General features: G+C 35.7%; 1 protein-coding gene across 1 annotated transcript; it reads right to left on the bottom strand.

Moving 5' to 3' along the window:
• Positions 1–16,740: 16,740 nt before the first annotated feature.
• On the bottom strand, positions 16,741–20,124 carry ptrh1 (peptidyl-tRNA hydrolase 1 homolog). Its single transcript, XM_063017889.1, has 5 exons — positions 19,859–20,124; positions 18,249–18,468; positions 18,015–18,114; positions 17,790–17,835; positions 16,741–17,685 (listed from the first exon to the last, which is right to left on the bottom strand). The coding sequence occupies exons 1-5, from the start codon at positions 20,027–20,029 to the stop codon at positions 17,425–17,427; spliced, it is 798 nt and encodes a 265-aa protein (XP_062873959.1). The 5' UTR covers positions 20,030–20,124; the 3' UTR covers positions 16,741–17,424.
• Between the last annotated feature and the right edge of the window lie 439 nt (positions 20,125–20,563).

The raw sequence follows: 20,563 nt of genomic DNA, 5'->3' as shown, positions 1-20,563 counted from the left end.
TTCAGGGTAAAGAAGGTACTTCTGTATGAACTGGTCCAAAAATGTGAAGTGTCGGTCAGGAGAATGGCTTTTTTTAAAACATGGTGTTTTAACAGGATATGTTTGGGAGATCAGAGTGATACAGCTACGGAACCTTGCTGGCGAGGTTTGCATTTACCAAAACACCAGGTGGATACGAAGCACACATACAGTTTCTGTACACAACTGCCAGCAGCTCACCTGGTAAAATTTTTACAATTTTTTTTATATGAAAGGGAGCATCTTTTTTACATATTTAATATATTTCGATTATTTGTAATTCAGGACTTGTAATATTTATTTTATTAAATTAATTTTACAACCCGAAATCAGAAGCAGTTGGGACAGTATGGAAAATACAAATAAAATAAAAAAAACACAGTGTTTCTTACTTTGACTTTTATTTCATTGCAGACAGTCTGAACCCGAGATATTTCATTTTTTGTCTGGTCAACTTCATTTTATTTGTTAAGATATCCATTCCTGTATTTAAAAAATGTTGAAACGGTAAAGCATTTACCACTTTGTAATGTTCTTTTTCACAACACTTAAAACACATTTTGGCATCAAGAGTACCAAGCCATGAAGTGTTTCAGGTGTTATTTCGTCCCATTCTTCAGCAACAGTATGGGGATTTTATTGTTTTAAAAATTCACCACACGTTCTGCAAGCTGGACAGTCCAGTACCTGTATCCTCTTCTTCCACAGCCATCCGTTTGTAATGTGTTACACAAGTGTAAATTGTCTTTGCCAAGGGCACTGACACAGCTCCATACCGTGAGAGACCCTGGCTTTTGGATTTGCACATGGTGTCAATTTTTTTCCCAAAAAAGATCTGATATACTGATCTGTGCAACATTATGTTTCTACTGTGTGATGGTCCATCCGAGCCCAGAGAGCTTGATGTTGATTCTGGACATGGTTAACATAGGGCTTGTTTTGCACAGGAAAGTTTTAAGTGGCATTTGTGAATGTAACTCTGTATTGACGAAGGTTTGCCAAAGTAATCCCTCACCCATGTGGTTATACCAGCTATTGTTGAGTGGTGGTTCTTAATGCAGTGTCGTCTGAAGGATTGGAGATCAAGGGTGTTCAGCATAGGCTTGTACCTTTGCTTTTTGCACACTGAAATTCTTCATTTCAATCATTTTCTCACACATCTGTTGACAAACTGGAGATCCTCTGCCCATCTAACCATCCTGAAAAGACTCAGCCTGTTGTAGATACAGCTTTTGTTTCAAATCATTATTACAATCACCTGTTGAAATCACATAATTATTTTGTTTTTTTACCGAATTACCAACCCCTATCTCAGCCCCCATTTTTTAGAATGTGTTACAGGCCTGAAATTAAGGAATGGATGTATATTAACAAATTAAGTTGAGCAGACAAAACATGAAAACTCTTGGGTTCAACCTGTCTGTCAGAAACACTTTTTTTTTTTTTTGCATTTTCCATACTGTCGCAACTTGTTTGATTTTGGGTTGTATATCAGTCCAAAGTTTGGACTAAACTTATTTTACTTACTTACTTTATTTTCTAAATTTCAATAAATAGTAGAAAAGACAAAAACTATTAAATTTCAAAAAGTCTTACAGTAGTCATAACATTGTGTTGCAGATTTAATGGACCATTAATTTTTAACATTAACATTACATAGCCTTCGTTCTACAAGCTTACAATAATTGGAGCTCTGACTGCATTCAAATGGACCATTTAAATTAGATTTAAAATTGGGTGTTTATAACTAGTACTGTATTTGCAGAATTTTTGGAATGGATGCCAATTTAATGCCAGTTTTGCTTTTAAATAGTAGCATTTTATTCCAATACTTGTATTAGTGTTGGAATCGCAATATTTTAAATCTCATACCGTGTGAAACTGCATTTATATTTGTGTGTAAGCAGTTAACTCTGGTTGATAAAAAAGTGTTTGATTAATGGATATGTGCCTAAGAATTCCAATGTGAACACTAATAATCAGATCTTTATCAGTATTGCAGGTATCTGATTTTGATCTTGCCATTAGTGCAGGCATCTCAACCAGACACCAGAGCTTGCATGTTTTCCTGCCCTCTCTCTGGCACGAGCAGTTGTGCCTATTGGAAGTGCAGCCAGACTGCCAGAACCGCTGATATACCAACCTGAGAGCTCTTTGGTGGTGGGCTAGCATATCAAACCACTACATCAACGAAGCACCCCAGTCATTTGGACTTTAGCTCAATAAGCTAGAATGTTCAGGGGTGGCTTTATAAATTGTATTTAATTAAGGCATTCGATTTTAAATAGTCTTAAATACAAATGTTTTTCATTTACACTGCAAACCATTTTTTGTCAGTAGATTTTTTATGCAATCACATTCATTTGAAACATTTGACATCTTGTATGATAATTCAGGGTCACATTTCATCATTTTTTTTGTGCTTTTAAGAGCTGGTGCTTTTTATTTATTCATTTCTTTTTTAATAATCTTGACTGCAGAAGACTGAATTTGAGCTGTAAAATAAAAATGCAATGCACAATTTGTAAATAACATTAGGCTGACTTGTGAAGCATGATTAACTGAAGGATACAGGGTAGCTTACCGCTACCAGTAATACTTGACTTATTCTGGAAAGGCTTCGAGTACGTTTCATTTTTAAGGGCTGTTATTTATTAATATTTATTGGTAACCATTTGGTAAATAAACCTTGCTGTGGAGAAATGCAATTGTTTTTTTTTTTTTTTGCTTGAAACAGACTTTTAAAAATGTAAAAAAAAAAACAGACAATATAATACTGTAGTCTAAATAAATCAAGCCTGATATTAAAATCCCATTGTTGTTTTACCATGAGCCATGTAAGATAGTTTATTAGCAGTTAGATGTCCAGCATGGAAAATGGTACAAACCCAAATCAGAAAAAGTTGAGGGATCATAGATCACAGGTGTTCAACATAGACGCCCTTGCCCTTTGTGCACTGAAATTCCATCAGATTCCCTGAATAGTTTAATAATAATATGCACTGTAGAGGGAGAAATATGCATCTCCCAATCTTTTTTGAGAAATGTTCTCACACATTTGTTGACAAACTAGTGATCCTGTGCCAAGCCGTAGCCTAGTGCTTAAGGTACTGGACTAGTAATCAGTAGGTCACTGGTTCAAACCCCACCACTGCCAGGTTGCTGCTGTTGGGCCCTTAAGCAAGGCCCTTAAGCCTCAATTGCTCAGACTGTGTACTGTAACTCTAATGTCGGCCGCTTTGGATAAAGGCGTCTGCTAAATGCCGAAAATGTAAATGTAATCCTCTGCCTGTCTTTGTTTCTCAAAGACTCAGCCTATTATGGATGCTGCTTTTGTTCCAAATCATGATTACAATCACCTGTTGGAAATCACATTTTTTAACCTTATTACTAATGCTAAATTGCCCCTGTCCCAACTTATTTAAAATGTGTTGTAGGCCTGAAACGCAGGAATGAATGTGTCTTGGGTGCAGTGTCTGCAGTGAATTAAAAGTGGTTAAGGTCTGCTAAATGCCAAAAATGTAAAAAGTCAAAGTATATACAATGGATTGTAGTTACAAGCTTGACTGCTAACATGTAAATAAATGTAGAATAATAATTTGATAATGAAAATTAAGACTTCTTACATTTTTCTTCTTACATACTTACATTTTGCTTGTGTTTTACTTTGGTATGCTAGCTAGCTGCCCTGCTACTATGAAAGAGTATCCGATTGTGAGGGTATTTCTGGATATTCCTAAAGCACAAGTGACATCCCTAAATCAATGTACTGTATAATGTGATAACAGGAGGAGTAAATAAAGTGAATAGACTGGTAATAGAACATTTTTTACAAATTACTGGCCCAGCTTTTATTTTTTTTAAGTAATGGATGATCTTTGCTAGATTCCTCCCATTCCTCTACTTACACAGGAAATTACTGGTCTCTCAACAGGAAATGAAAAGGTGTCAGATGGTGTGTGGTGGTGGTCTTATGAGGCGGACATTCAGGTCCAAAGAGGCTGACTTAAAGCTTTTTGTAGAGGGAGCTTAACAAAGGTTTCTCAGCAGAGGATGAAGTTCTTACAAGTTAGCTTTTCTCTCCATTACACCTGCACACAAAGGCTCGGGATAATACCCACTCTGACAACATCATCAGTCCTCATCTTTATGTACAGGAAGGAAGACTGGAGTGAAGCACCTCGCTCTGAATGCCCTTTCACCTTGGGGTAGCATTTAAGGAAGGATTTTCCGATGTTGCAATGCCCTCACACAAAAAGCTGGCCAGCATAATACCAACGTGACCCCCTTCTACTTCTCCACACTTGGTTTGACCTCCGTGCCCTGGTTCACACGCTCTCCAGGACGGCTGTCTTCCACTGGCCTCTGGCCCTTGCATTCACGTAACTCTCGCTTCCATCCCAAATCAGGTTTAAAAAGGCAACTCACTACCTCCCCCCAAAGCAACAATGGCCCACAGCTTCCCCCTCAACATCTGTGAGCTCCCCTCTGTCTTCTCATTTTCTCCCTAACCGCTCCATTATTAGCTCCCTTTCAGTTGTAAATTTGGCTGGTCACAGCGCTGATGGTGCTTTCATGTGCCTGGCCGAGGTCAGGGAAGAGCCAGTGGCCGGCCACAGGGTGGGACGGGGCTGGAGGAAGCTCTGTGTGGCCCACGGACGAGGGAGCACAACGACAAAGAGGGGAGAACTTTTGGGGTGCAGTCATTCGGGACGGCAACTTTTGCGTCGCTTGCTGAAAGATTTGCCAAAGTACAAAAGTGTAGCAAGGCAACATTAGATAATTTGGATTCATTAATCTAGGATTTTATTGATCTAGGATTTTAATCTAGGGTTCAGATTTTAAAGTAATTATTAAACTTTGTAAGAAAGGCCAAATTCTATTTGGCCCCACATTGAAATGTTTACACTGTATCCATCCTTTGTGCAATCACTGGGGGATTGTAGGCCATTTCGTCTCTATTCTCACTGCAACAATGGGTGGTCTTGGTGCTAGTGGAGTCTCCAGGACAACAGGTGAACAAAGGGTAAAGGGAAGAGAGAATGCTGGGATAGAGGCTACAAGGGGCAGCCAGGATGCCCTTGGCCTCTATGTGGTCAGTAAGGCACATGGGCCTCTCAAGGACATGGGAGAAAATGACTGTCAAAACAGATCCCCCTTTCCCCAACCCAAAATGATTGATAAGCCACCACCCCTGAGGGAATCCCTCTAAGTCAAAAAGTTACAAAAAAGATTTGACAGTGTCACTTTCCTTTTTCTGGATGATTTATTACCTTATTTGCTCTCAAGAGAAACAGTCCCAATGATAAGATCATCTTCAGCCGCCGCACTAATGCAGCAGAACTTCTTAATTTAATTTATCACCTCATAGAACTTTTAAATTAGCGTCACTAGTGCTGAGAAACATTTATAATTTCTTTTCAATGTCGTCTTTATATTAAATATAAAATTAATGTGTAAAAATGGTAGTGGATGAATTGGCATCCAGGATAAAGCAGTGGTAAAACATGGAAATTAAATGCAAAATGAAATAACGAAAACTTTAATGCCATGTTACCTTGTTTGATTAGCCTCTAAAAGATGTGGTGGCATGTGCGAATGTTTGTACACACAACACTGCAATCACAAATAAACAGCTGTGTTTTACATTGTCCACCCACTCAGCTTTGCCAAATGTTTCTACTTAATTAAAATATTCTTGAGCAGTCACTCATGAACAGCGTGTTTAAGATCTATCCACAGATGAGCGCCATTCAAATAGCTTTAGCTTATTTAGCTTGAGATCTTTCAGATCATTGTCCTGTTCTAAGCAAACATCTTGTTAGCTTTTGTTTTTCCCCTGACTGACTGTCACGTTTGCTATAGAATTAGTTTTTTATTTAAGTACATTCTACTCTAAACCTGTGTAAAAAATGTACTGTCCAGTGCCTGCAACATCATTCCAGGGCATATTATATCCTGTTGGCAGGGTGTTCTTTTTATCCAGTGCTGCTCTTTTTTTCCAACATATCTTTGGGGTTGTGGCCAACCAGTTCCATTTATACCTTGTGAGTCTACAGCACTTTTCTAAAACGACACTGGCTTATCTCTTATAGGTATTAGTTAACATTTATAAGAAGGTCAGATGTAAATTTTCTTTTTAATATTTCTCTCATGCAGGTGGTTGTGTTACACAGAATGGTGCACCACCATCACTGTGTCTGCTAGACTTTCCTGCAGGTCCTTTGCCATAAAGGGGAATTGCTTTGCCTTTCTGGCCAGCATATGAGTAGTTCTATTAAGGAGTCTTCCAGACTTTGCCACAGTCCCTCTTAATTGCCAATCCTTAATGACATTTTAATCAGTGGAACCGTCTCTGTAGGTATTTATTTACTTCATTTTTTATTCTTATGTATCTGCTTGGAAAAGCTTATGAGTGTTAGCACAAGGTTTGAAGAGTCTGAAAATGTATCTAGCTGTTAAATTGTCCTCAGCTGACAATTGCTAATGACACTTCTTGACCTGCTTAAAAGTTCTATTAGATTTGTGACTAAAATGTTGACAAACTAATGCATATGTCACAATTACTATTAAATATAAAATAACTGCATTAACTTTTCAACCAAAAATATTATTATTATTTTTTTTCTTTTCTTTACAAAAATCAACAAAATAGAAAATTGGACGAAACTGAATAAACTTTCATTGAACATAACTATTTAGGATTTTTCAGGATTGGCTGCAACTCTTTTTATTAATTTGAATTATAGTTTCTAAAGTTGTTATTATTTTAACTTTAGAAACAAAGTATAAAAAACAGTAAAAGTTACTTTTCTGAACCAGCTGAACTTTTTTGGAAAAAATGTACAATGTATATCAACTTTTTAATAAAGACTCCTTGAGCTGCCATTTTCACAGTGAACTCACTGAAACAGTACATTAAAAAATATTAATAATTAAGAATTAATGTTTGTTTTTATTGCACTTAGTCTAGAGGCAAAACTTCTATTTTTTGAGAAAAATACTCTTTGGCATAAGTTGGTATACAAATTTTTGCTTACATTTCCATCAGTGATGTTTTGTATGCAAGTGTGCTGCAGGGCTTAACATATAATAGTAAAACAATTATTCTTGCTAAGTCTTTTATTTATGTTAGTCTAAAAAGATACCAACTATGACTATCTTATCTCAGTGTTCACCTTGACCCTGGACAATTAGCTAATAAAGTAGAATTGTACACTCCTCACTGTTTGTTTCCTCCAGGACTGATTTCTAACATCTCTGCATTATTCTATATTTGTATGTACAGCAGGAACCAATGTAGCTGGAAATACTGTAATGTTTTTAACACGGACAGAAAGAAGTGTGACACAGAACGCAGGGTTGAAGCCTAAACCACTGCTGTGTAGGTGTATTTATGTAATGCTTTCTAAATGTTATTCTTAGCTAACAATAGTTAACATATTTGCATAATAATCATTAAAATATGACTTCGATGCTTTTTTGGTAATAAACTAAGACTAAAAATAAACTAGAGATGATAATAATAATAATATAAGAATTAATCACTTAAATTATGCCCAGTCTCAAGTACTTTATTTTTGGCTTATAATAATGATTAGGAATTAAATGTTTTTATGCAAATGAAAGATTTAAACAGTTTTTTGAAAATGTTTTAGGGCATAAACACATTTTTGTCATCCCCCCCTCCCTTCTGATTATTATTAATAATAAATAATTTAATTATTTTTACATAATGCAACTGCCAAATGCTACAATAAGATTTATGTCCAATTGAATTAGGTCCCTAAAATGGTAAGCGTAATAATTTAAGTAGTAATTTGTATCATTCTTTTTCATATTATTATTATTATTATTATTATTATTGGAATACTTTACCACAAAATTGTATTTTTTCTTTTTAACATTTTGACCCTTTACTTTGATACATCTCTCAGGATGTAGTAATTTAAAACATAACCTTCTGCTCAAATCCTTTAAAATGTTTTCAGTCATAAACATAGTGTAATGTTTGCCATGGTTATATTTTAATTGTAAGCATTATTATGTTTTTATTTATCTTTTTACTTCACATTTATTAAACTAATAGAAGTTAGTGTGTCAGCAAAACTCGTTACTGAATTGGTCCGTTTATTGTCTAAACGAAAAACGATTAGCTAATTCGTTATATCTGCATTTTATTTTAAAATATTTACAACAAATGTTTTTAGCAGCCTAAAATAAATGTATCTATTGTCCAGTCTACTGTGTTTCAAATGAAAAGATCTGGCAGTGTGTATTCGGTCTAATCTTCTTTAATCCGATTCGATTACTACGCCATGTCATTGTTAATCTACTTTGTTACTATTTCTTTATTTAACATAACTAAATATAACAAAACTGTTGATTGCTCCCCTACTAGTCCAGTTACTAGTCCAGTACCTGAACCACTAGGCTACAACTAGTGTGTATAGTTTTAAGACATATGCTATTAGTTTTTTTTTATTTTAGGAATTTGTAAAACCATACTTAAATATGAAGACATCTTAATTAACCGGTTTTTTTTATTAGAATATGAACAAACCAGTTTGTCATAAATGAAGAAAATTGCAGATTTATAAGATTTTTTTTAGCCCAATAATAAAATAACGCATTATTCTTCTTAGATGTATTTTAAAGACATGCGCTATTATTATTATTTATTTTTTTAGATTTTAGGAATTTTTACAACCATGCTAAAAAAAAAACCATATAAACACAAATTAATTCACCGTTTCTTTATTAGAATATTAGAATACAAATAAACCCGTTTATCAAGAATAAAGAGAATTGCAGTTTTACAATTTTATAGCCCAATAATAACCAAATGTTATTATTAAGAAAAAACAACTAGATAGATAGATAGATAGATAGATAGATAGATAGATAGATAGATAGATAGATAGATGATAGATAGATAGATAGATAGATAGATAGATAGATAGATAGATAGATAGATAGATAGATAGATAGATAGATAGATAGATAGATAGATAGATAGATAGTATTAACAAATTACCAACACGTACTTAGTGTGAATTTATGACTGTAATTCACAAAACCTATTATAAGGTTAAAATATTTTTTGTAAATTATTTAAAAATGTGATGTATGAACAATTTATTTATCGGTAAAAAAAATTGATCTTACCAATTATTCTTAACACATTTAAAATGTTTATGTCAAAAATAGTTAATGATAAGAAAAAGTAAAATATTAAAACAGCCAAATCTACATCCAAAATAACACTTAATTTACACTGTGTATTTTCTGGCCAATGCAACCTTATTCCTATAATAAAATTGGATATACATACAGTACAATTATAAGGTAAAATGATTGAAACAGGCAGTTAGTGGAGGAGACGCGGGTGAACCAGCAGCAACAGATGTCCAGGCACAATTCTCGATTTATGGCTTGACAGGTCACAAGAATTGCGTTTGGACAATCAGTAGCTCAGGCTCGTATTCACAACAAATGCACAACAAATTTAAATAATACTTATAAAAAAGAACTTACACATTTGCATTAACAGGCACCATGTAATGCACAGATGTGATTTTGTTAGCCAGTGTAAAATACTTCTATTTATACAAGCAATGCAAGGCCTAAACGGACACGATCTATAGGTATAAACTAGTCAAATCAATTCTATAGCTTTTTTTTTTTGGTAAAGGCATGCACATTTAGCCCTGTGGGAAAATACTGATACATATAGGAGCATTTGATTTGAAAATACTGGCTATTATTGGTACATAAATGATGGAATGGAATATAAACTAGTTCTACACTAATATGTCATAATCGAATTCTAGTAAAATTAGAACATTATCACATTGTGACATAAAGAATTTAAAAAAAATCCTGTTGGAACTCGAAGGCTTTTAATCTAAATTTTTAGGGTATTTCGCATTCATTCGCCGTAAAATGTTCCCTCTTTACAAAAAAAACGAATACCATTAACAATAATAATAATAAAAAACAACGTTCAAATTGTTTGTCTTTGGTGAGTCCATGTGTTGGTGGTGCAGCGTTAGCTATTAGCATAGCAGAGAAGCAGCCGTTCGCCATTTCTGCACCTGTTAAAGATGCTCTCTCAGCATCTGAATTTCCCCAAAAAAATCCCTGAAGCATCGAAACCCGACAAATCGTTCCTCGGGTAAAAATCTGCACTCGGGTGGGATCAGTCAGTTGTTAAAAAGATGCGCAAAAAGTCCTGCGTAAAATGCGTTATAGTCCATTTTAGTTTAAAAGCACAGAGTTAAACGGATCCTGGAGAGAGAGGAAAAGAGGGTGAAAGAGGGTGAGAGAGGATGGGAGAGAGAAAGGGAATGAGAGAGCTCCCTGTGATAAGAGCAGCTATAAAGCAACAGGAGAAAAGGGCGCACACAGCTCGTTTAAAAGCACGCCAAGAAGACTGACGCCCAGAGAGAGAGTGTGGAGCTTATGATCCCTTGGTACGAGATTTGAATGACACCAGGGCTCCCATTAAAATGCCCATTGTAATGAAGAAAGGCTGAAGCTGCTCTGTATCACTGAGAGCAGCAGCTGCCCCTTAAAGCCACACAGCAATTACAATCCAGCACTGTACACTCAGTGCCAATTACGCATTGTGTACCGAGGTGACGTTTGCCTCTCATTCTTTTGCTTAGAAAAAAAAAAAGATCTGGTACAAAAGCATTACCTGACACTCCAGCACAAAGCCAGTTGTTCATTAACAGTTTCTAAATAGAGTGTTTTTACAACAGCACATTAACAAGCTTGAAATGAAAGTGAAAAGTGGCAGTTGTAGCTAAAACACTCAGGGATCAGTAAAGCTTGAGTAAAAGCAGTAAATGATATGAAAGGTCAAACGGGTTTTTTGTTTAGTTTCTGTGCAATTCTTAAACAGATGATTTATTTGATATTTACTTTGTTGTACAGTAAATAATTGTCAAGTGCATAACTAGAAATCAGATCAACATCAGTGGCGGTTCTAGACCATGTGAGGTGGGGGGGGGGTCGATATTCAATTGAATTCAACATTTTATTTATGCAGTTTTCAGTCTACATTTTCTTGAGTTTGATGTAAACAGATCAACAAAGAATCACAATGTAAGGCATTTGCTCTGCTTAAATGTAATTTATTTAGTCCTTTTCTTTTTCATATTCAATTTGAGTTACATATACTGTTTTCCTAGAGGGGCCGTATGGGGGGCCAAGCTGGTTGTCACAGGGGCACTAAAATAAATAATACTTGTGAATCCCTACTTACCAATAGGCACAGAGAAGCTGCAGTTCTTCCTGTATACACCCTACAATAGCTGCTGTGTCCCAAATGGCGTTATATTTGGATGCTATAGAGAAAGCTCTGGTGCTACCAATAATTTCTGCATGTCTCCCTGTTAAATTTACAAGTGCATAACTAGAAATCAGATCAATATTCACTGTGTTTTAATATAGAATGGGATGAAACAGATAGAAAAATTACATTATACAGTTTTATTTAACTTTTGTTCACTGATGTAAAACAGTATAAAGTAAGTCAGGTTGCTGATGCCTTTGGCTTTATGCCCCCTTCTCAGAAACGTAATGGCAACATGTAAGCCACGATTCAATTCTTCTAAAAAGTCCCATTTATTAAAAATAAATAATACATATAAATTTCTTTTTACCATCAGGATAAGCTGCAGTCCTCCTATACACCCTACAATAGCTGCTGTGTCCCAAATGGCATTATATTTGGATGCTATAGAGAAAGCTGTGGTGCTACCAATAATTTCTGCATGTCTCCCTGTTAAATTTACAAGTGCATAACTAGAAATCAGATGAACATTCACTGTGTTTTAATACAGAATAGGATGAAACAGATAGAAAAATGTACATTATACAGTTTTATTTAACTTTTGTTCACTGATGTAAAACAGTATAAAGTAAGTCAGGTTGCTGATGCCTTTGGCTTTATGCCCCCTTCTCAGCTACAAACATAATGGTAACAATGCCACGATTCAATTCTTCTAAAAAGTCCCATTTATTAAAATAAATAAATTCCTTTTTACCATCAGGAGAAGCTGCAGTCCTCCTATACACCCTACAATAGCTGCTGTGTCCCAAATGGCATTACATTTGGATGCTATAGAGAAAGCTGTGGTGTTACCAATAATTTCTGCATGTCTCCCTTTAAAATGGTCAAGTGCATAACTAGAAATCAGATGAACATTCACTGTGTTTTAAAAGAGAAGAGGATGAAACAGAGAATGTCCTACATTATATAATTGTATTTAAATTTTCTTCACTGGTGTAAAACGGTAAAAGTAAGTAGAGATAAGTCAGATTACCTATATGCTTTCTCAAAGACTTTATAACACTCTCCCCAGCTAGAAACTGAATGGTAACATGTAAACCACAATTCAGTTCTTCTTTTAATAAAGTTCCATTTATTAAAATAAATAATACGTGTGAATCCTTTTTTTACCAACAGGCACAGAGAAGCTGCAGTCCTTCCTTTATACAACATACAATATCTGCTGTGTCCCAAATGGCATCGTATTTGGATGCTGTAGAGAAAGCACTGCGTGAAACACTTGGCGCAAGGTACAGTACCCTGGACATGGCTCCAATTCATTGCAAGCCTTTGGCCACCCTTGACATAGCTATCATATCAGCCTGTGTATCACTGACAGGTGTGCACTAGCAGCCCACCACTGTTGAGATCCAGGTTCGAATCTCAGTGGTGATATCAGCCGGTCGGGGGTCTGCACAGACATGATTGGCTATGGCACCCTGTCTGGGTTTTTTTTTTTTTTTTTTACTTTGTATACTATGTTGGAATTTCCCTGGCGGAACTGGGCCTGCTGCAACCCTGACCAGGATAAAGCGGATGATGAAATAACAACAAATAATTGGCAGGTAATGTAATTAACATAAATCAAATCACAAGTTTGTCACATACAGTACATACATACATGGTACAATTAGGAGTGAAATGCTTTGTATGTCATATTTTATAAAAAATTATTTAGGGAATGCATTATTTAAACAGTAGATTAATCAACCAAGGGCATTGGTTCTTCAAATAACCCACAGGTTGCCATATTTCTGACAGTGTGTTGCATCCACACACTTTGCTGCGTTTACAGAAGGTACAGACTGCTACTTAAAAGCATATGAGCCAAATGATGTTTTCAAACCTAACTGTAATGCAATTGCACCAGAAACATTCTGCACAAATTAGATATAACATTTCTTTTTGGAAGCTGCATCAGAGTAGAAGTGCTAACAAATTGCTAACAAATTTCTGGCATCTCTCGTGAAACGTTTGCCTATATCCTGTTTATCGTGTATATATAGCTGCAATTGGAAATATTTACCTCACCTGAAAATGTAATTACATTATACAATAATTTGTAACATAAGTTACAACATTTTGAGTTTAATAATAAAAAACATCTAGTTCTCTTGACAAATGTTCATGGGCACCATAATTCAACCCTCAGCCTCAGTACTTGGAACATCCGTTTGCCCTGGTATAATTTAATAAGCAATTTCGAGAAGTACTAACAAGCTTCTAATACCTCTCTTGTGAGATTTGGCCTATTCTTCTGGTGCAAAGCTCACAGAGGTTTGATGGATTTTGGGCTACCACTGCTCTCTTTAAATCCCACCTTTCTATTTCATTTAAATCTGGAGACTGAGAAGGACACTCAAGGAAATTCCAGAACTGATTTCTTCAACCAAGCTTTGGTTGACTTGGAAGAGGGCTTGCGACTAGGAGTTTGGCCACAAAATGTGACCATAAAGTCCTTGGTAGTAAAGTGATCTTTTTATGGTTGCCAATGGCAAATTTGTCCCAACCTTCATCGTGTCATCCTGTAAGGTTTTTCTTCATTAATCACTGTGGATTAAATTTTTGGCTTTCTCTTACAGCCAGGCAAGCTGTATAATAAGTTTGCCGCTTCTGTCAATACTCTCAATGGTCTCTCTAAGAATATTCATGGTCTAAGAAATCTTTTTACTCATTACCTTCTGGTGCAATTAAATGATTTCGTCTATCAGCTTTTGTGACAGCTTAACACATCTTAAACACATCTCTGGTGTTTATATAACAACACAGCTGAAGCAAATCAGGGGCGGTATTGAGTTCCCGATGCTTTAATCATGTTGTAACCCAGCTTTAAGTCATACAGACTAGCAGTAGATAAACAATATTATGTAGTGGTTGAATTATTGCCACATGGCAGCATGCAAAGTCTAACTCTGCAGACATGTTAAGATTTATAAATATTTATTTGTTTTGGGGGGTCGAATGTTTCTTATTGCAACTGTATATATACTGTACATATACATGTTGACCACTGGTACATCTCCTTTTCTTTTAACAACTGTTAATCAATTAATCAATGTTCAGTTAATATTTGGAAACTAAAGACCAGTTGTTGTAGTTGTTAAAATAGATTTTTTCCTATTTTTGCTTGACGTAACACTTCAGTTGGTCAACAATCAGAGATCTCTGTTGACATAAATTGTGTTTCTTAATGCAACCCACTTTTTGGCTATTGCAAAAGTAGAGCATTTTAACACATCCCTTCTTTTAAACAACTAAGCCTTGCATTAATGATCTTTTTATTCTCAATCATGACAACATTAACTGTATATATTACCTGTATATAAACAGCATTTTATGGTAATAATTTGCCCTGTCCCAGCTTTTTGGCTTAGACATTTGTGCATAAAGTCAATAAAATTAAAATGGTAAAACATGTAATATTGATTTTGTATATACTTTCCCAAGTTGATTGATTTTGGGTTTGTAGTTTTTGTTACAAAAAATCATCTAATTTAATACAGGAAATTATTCTATTTTTAAGCACAACCATCTTCTATTAAGCACCATTTGGATGGTTTATAAAACATGTCTTATATAAGTAAAGTTTATTTGTGGCTCCCAGCATAATTTGCCCAACATTGTCAAATAGTTTAAGTTGCCTACATTTGGATTAAAAAAAAAAAAAAAAAAGCTAAACTGTGAATTCCCCCAGTGAGGCCCAGTAGACTCTTTACTGAATAAATTAGCACTTTTCTATTATCCCAGTGTCCAGCCAGCACATGACCTCTGACCTGGCAAAAGGATTGGTGTGAGTATGATTGATCTGACCAACATTGACCACTCAAAGAATCTGGGAAAAGTTCGTGAGAAAGAAAAGCTCTAGGGATTGTATTTTTTCAAGCAAGAAAGCAAGAGATCTATCATAAGTAGGCTTCTTTTAGAAGTAACTCCTTTCTTCTTTCACCATTGTCTTTCCTAGTGATAGCAGAGCTTTAGATGTCTGCTTTAGATATCTTAAATTTGCTGCTGGTCATTGTTGAACCACACCTGTTTGAAACCATACTAAATTATGACATTATTGTTTAAGAGCACATGTTATTGTAAATTTGCTTTCTAACTTAAACTGCTCACTTGCACCAGGAGATCTTTTGTCATTAAAAGAGCATTTTGAATATCAAGAACCTATGGTTTACTGTGAAATGTAGTGGTGACTTCTTGATCTTTTTGGGTGTATTTCACTGCCACAATATAGAATTATTAAGAGATTCTGGAGATTGTCTTGATCTGATTGTGGGATTGCATGTAATATATCTGCCTTACATTTCAAGATGTTTTCCACTTATTCAAAGACTTTCATTACCTCTACTTGTGTTTACTTGTTTTGATGTGCTAATAATTCAAGTTATTTAAAATAGTCCTCATAGCCCTGCCATACATGTAAATAGTTTACTTTGGGTAATCCTATAAAGGTCCTATGAGGAATCCTGCAACAAACAAGATTCCATAGAATTAGGTGGCATTTGAAGCAGCAAGAAAAACTTTCTTTTAGAATGTTGAAAAGGTTCTGCCAAAAACAATGAGCCATCTGGAGAGCACTACATGAATCATGTTATATGACAAAAGAATTTACTGTCCGTTATTAGATTTTTATCATATTTGTTCAATCACAGCACACATTTCCACAGTCTTTAGTTTTTTTCTGAGATAAGCACAGGCCTAGAGAACTCTGGAGCATTTCTGCCTAGAAGTGAAATTTGCATAATAGAGTTTTAGGTGGCATTTCTTGATACAGTGGTGGACTGTATTGAGTGACAACAGTTTAAAGAATAATTCCATGGCCTACTCAGTGTTTTGACGTTCTGTCGTGATGTCCAACATGAGCAACACTTAAATTTGAAAAATTTAAAAATCTTATGTTTTATATCATTGAACCCTCTTAAACTGTTTGTTTGTTGGTTTATTAGGATTTTAACGTCATGTTTTACACTTTGGTTACATTCATGACAAAAACGGTAGTTACTCATTACACAAGATTAATCAGTTCACAAGGTTATATCAAACACAGTCACAGGCATGTCTTTGGACTGTGGGAGAAAACCTGTGCTCCCGGAGGAAACCCACGCAGACATGTGGAGAACATGCAAACTGCACACAGAAAGGACCCGGACCGCTCCACCTTGGGACCAAACCCAAGACCTTCTTGCTGTGAGGCGACAGTGCTACCCACCGTCTTAAACTGTGGGCAGTAAATAAAACAGTGGTTTCTTAGCAAGGTCTAAAAGAAATCCCAAACTCTTACCTTATGATGAGTGGAATTTTTTTGGTATGTTGTGCAGGCCTGAATTGCAGGAATAGATGTATATTTACAAATGAAATAAAGCTGACCAGACAAAACATGATTTTTTTTATGAATCTTTTATTTCTGAAATCACTGTTCTCTTGCGTAATCTTCATGTGGTCAAATCTTGTATGGTACAGTAAGATTATTTTCTTTCGGCTGCTCCTGTGTTTAGGGGTCACCACAGCAGATCTGGCCCGTATACCAGACTTTTTTTTTTTACCAGATGCCCTTACTGACACAACTCTCCTATTTTTATCCAGGCTTGGGACCTGCATTGAGAGGGCACTGACAATACCCCCCACCCCCATGAACATTAACCAGTCATGTCTGTGCAGACACACAACCGGCCAACAACCAGCTGAGATTTGAACCATGTATCTCTGCTGTGCCACTTGAGTGCCTTATTGTTTTTCAGCTATAAAAAATTTAAACAAAAAACATGAAACAGCTGATTTGTATGTATGTGTTAATAATATACATATTAAAATGTGTTGTTATTATTACACATATACATATTATTATACTGACTATACAATAATAAAATCAACCCCTTTATTGTTGTTGCAGGAGTGTAGGATCAGCCATAAGCATCCACCATATGAAGCCCCTAAAGCAGACGCAGTGGCTGTATACCAAAGCCAGGGTGTGAACCTTTAACTTTCCATTAGAAAGCTCAGATTCCTAACCACTGAGACATCACTGGAATTTAACAGATATGAGTTTGTTAATATGACAGTTCAGGTCAGGTGGGGATCTGCACTTGATCAGGGTCCTGAGCTGCTGAAGATGGCTTCTCTTTACTATTGCGTGATGCTCTTCTGCCCCCTGCTGGAGATTTTTGGACTTGCGGTTCAGTGAACTGTGCTAGTAGGATGTCTACACTATGTTCCATCACAGAGCTTAACATGATCTGCTCTTCTTTGGAAAACCGTCCCAGAACATGCCGGTCCACTGGGGTCTTTCCTGAGGGTCGACCAATACCAATTCGTAGCCGTGGCATAACCTTTCAAATGAGCACAGGTAAGACGATGTATAAAAAGCACTGCATTCAAATAAATGATCATTTGGAAGTTAAAGTAATAGTTATTCAACAAATCTAAGACTTACGTCAGATTGAAGGCAATCAATACATGATCGGACACCATTGTGACCCCTGTTAAGAAATGTTTTTTTATTATTATTATTATTATGAATTGTATTGGAAAATCTTAATATTAAACAAGCACATTTCAATATAAGTATCAGGTATTCAACAAATTTTGCTCTGTAGATTTTACATACAAAAATAAACAACAAATTCATAATTTGGTATGAAATCAAAGTGTTTCGGACCTTGCACTGCCTCCATGTTTGATGCCAAGCTTCCCAAGTGGCTTATCAAGTTCATCATGGACCAAGACAATGTTCTCAGGCTTAATAGAAAATTTGTTTGCTAAAAAACATAAATAACAAACAATTCAACGACAATTTAAATCATTAATATTTTGTAGACGATAATTTACCATAATAATTAAGTAATAATAATTCAGAATATGAGGAAGAACATATGTTTTGGGTCTCACTCACCTGCCTTTGCCACACTAACTCCATTCACATTCATGAGCAGTTTTGGCCGGAGAAGCACAAGCTGTGTGTCCTCGTAGACTGAAACGATGACCTCACCTGATACCTGCCTGTCTGATTTCCACTGATCATTCACTCCCAGACGTTGTGCCAGCTCTGCGATCACAGCCATGCCAATGCTGTGCCGTGAGCTATTCATGCCAGGGTTGCCGAGCCCAACAACCTGCATGACATCAGACATGAATGTTATCAAACTACTGATATTGCTCTAAAACATAATGGATTTTTGTTAAATCATTATTAAACAATTTTTGGCATCTGAGAAGTCTCATACAAGTAAGAACTGTTTAATTTGGCACAACAGTAACAAATATTTTAGTTTTAAAGCCAGACACATGTCTAGTTTACAGTGGGTAGAAATAACTATAACTCTGAGATTATAAAATAATCTCAGAAGTTAGTAGCTTACAGAGATAGCTGCTACACTGTGTCTATGCTTCTGTATTTAATTGTTGTTTAATTGTTATCACTGTCATTCATGTCATATTTATCTTGGCTACCTGTTTAGTGCCTTGTAAGTTTGTTAATACTTTATAACTAACCACAAACACTTAATACACTTCAGTTCTGTCTCTCAATATTAATTACAACAGTAAAACGCAACAATGGACATTTAAGTGGACACAAATGTTTCCCTGTAAAAACAGAATACAATTCAAAAAAGCATTTCAAAATGTTTTACAAATTTTGCTACACAAAAACATGAGTCTATAAAAGGATGGTTAATGTGTTTTGAAATGAAACCCTTATGTTCTAAAATTGTAAAGATAATTACATTAGAATTACATTAGAATTAGAATACATTAGAATTACATTTAGAATTACATGTATGTACTGTTATATTCAGCATTCGTATAGCCTTTTGTAAAACAAAAGGGCAAAAAGTTATTTCTATTTCATGAACACAGCTGCCACTGGTTTTACATAGAGGTATTTTAATAATATACTCTAACATAATAATATACTATTAAAGACATACATTGGTATTGGACTATGACTATAACTTCACCAGTTAACAACAAAACAAATATGTGCTTGATTTACATTTTCAGCATTTAGCAGACGCTTTTATCCAAAGCGACTTACACAATGAGCTGAACACGATGAGCAATTGAGGATTAAGGGTCTTGCTCAGGGACCCAACAGTGGCAACTTGGTGGTGGCGGGGCTTGAACCAGCAACCTTCTGTTTACTAGTCCAGTACCTTAACCACTGAGCTATCACTGGATTTAAGTGGTGAAAACTGTAATGCAGCAAAATAAATAGTAACAATTTGACAGTAAGGCTGTGAAGCTGATATCCTGTGGACCTGTTTTTGGTCCTTACTTACAAAAACTGTCTGAGAGGTGTCCTCCTCATGTCTGTGTGGGTTTCCTACAGGCACTCTGGTTTCCTTCCAAAACCCTATTAGCTGTAGGTAACCCAACCCTGTCCAGTGTGTATTTCTGCCTTATACCCAGTGTTTCTGACCCAAACCAAATTAATGTAGTAAATGTAATGTAGTGTGTATATACAGTGTGTGTGTGTATGTATGTGTGTGTGTGTTTACTTACCAGTTTCCTCTTGGAAGTGCTACCTATTACTTTACTGGACATCTTCTCACAAGGTAATGTGCCTAAAAGCACTCGATTAATCAGTTTTGTTAGTATCCGCCTCATTAGTGTTATAGGAAATCTAATAACATGTGACACAATCCCCCAGACTGTGACGTTTCTCATTGACATAAAGCAAAGTGCAGACTATTACACTTAGTTACATCATTTGCACACCCTCATGTCAGAGGATGTAATCTATCACATGAATGTAATAAATAGCACTTTCTAACTGTACCCAAAACGAGTCTATACAAGATACGTAACGTAAATGTACACTCAAAATCCACGTTTGTATTTTTCACTTCTGTAGAACAACCGGGTCAAACGTAAAGACAGATACGAGAGCAAGCGTGTCCCTGTGATATTGGTTGCCAGGTATTTAATTAACACGTTTTTGTTTATTAAATCAAGATGTTTTACTAAGTATTTAATATTATTCCAGTTATTTCGGAAATACAGTCTGTCTTACGGATACACTGATTATCTGACATTCTTGTATTGCTTTTGCACCTCAATGGTTTTAGAGCTAAACAAGAATTTAGCATATGGTATTGTTGTACCTGGCAACCTGATAAATTCACACAGTAAACAGACCACGAGGAGGAGGCTGTGAAATCTGCCACCCAAACGCAGATACTGACATCTAGTGTTTAGTCTGGACAA

The sequence above is a fragment of the Trichomycterus rosablanca genome, chromosome 21 (genome assembly GCF_030014385.1).
Source record: "Trichomycterus rosablanca isolate fTriRos1 chromosome 21, fTriRos1.hap1, whole genome shotgun sequence".
NCBI classification, from domain to species: Eukaryota; Metazoa; Chordata; class Actinopteri; order Siluriformes; family Trichomycteridae; genus Trichomycterus; species Trichomycterus rosablanca.
Note: the sequence above shows the minus strand (reverse complement) of the source record. Positions and strands in the feature narration are given on the sequence as shown.

What these genes read in the sequence shown, in the direction of transcription:
- ptrh1 (XM_063017889.1), bottom strand. Translation starts at nt 20,029, where the DNA reads ATGTCAATGAGAAACGTCACAGTCTGGGGGATTGTGTCACATGTTATT. An exon ending in GCACTTCCAAGAGGAAACTG is followed by an intron (nt 18,469 to 19,858) that starts GTAAGTAAACAC and finishes GATGTCATGCAG; the next exon opens with GTTGTTGGGCTCGGCAACCC. An exon ending in TTGATTGCCTTCAATCTGAC is followed by an intron (nt 17,686 to 17,789) that starts GTAAGTCTTAGA and finishes CTCATTTGAAAG; the next exon opens with GTTATGCCACGGCTACGAAT.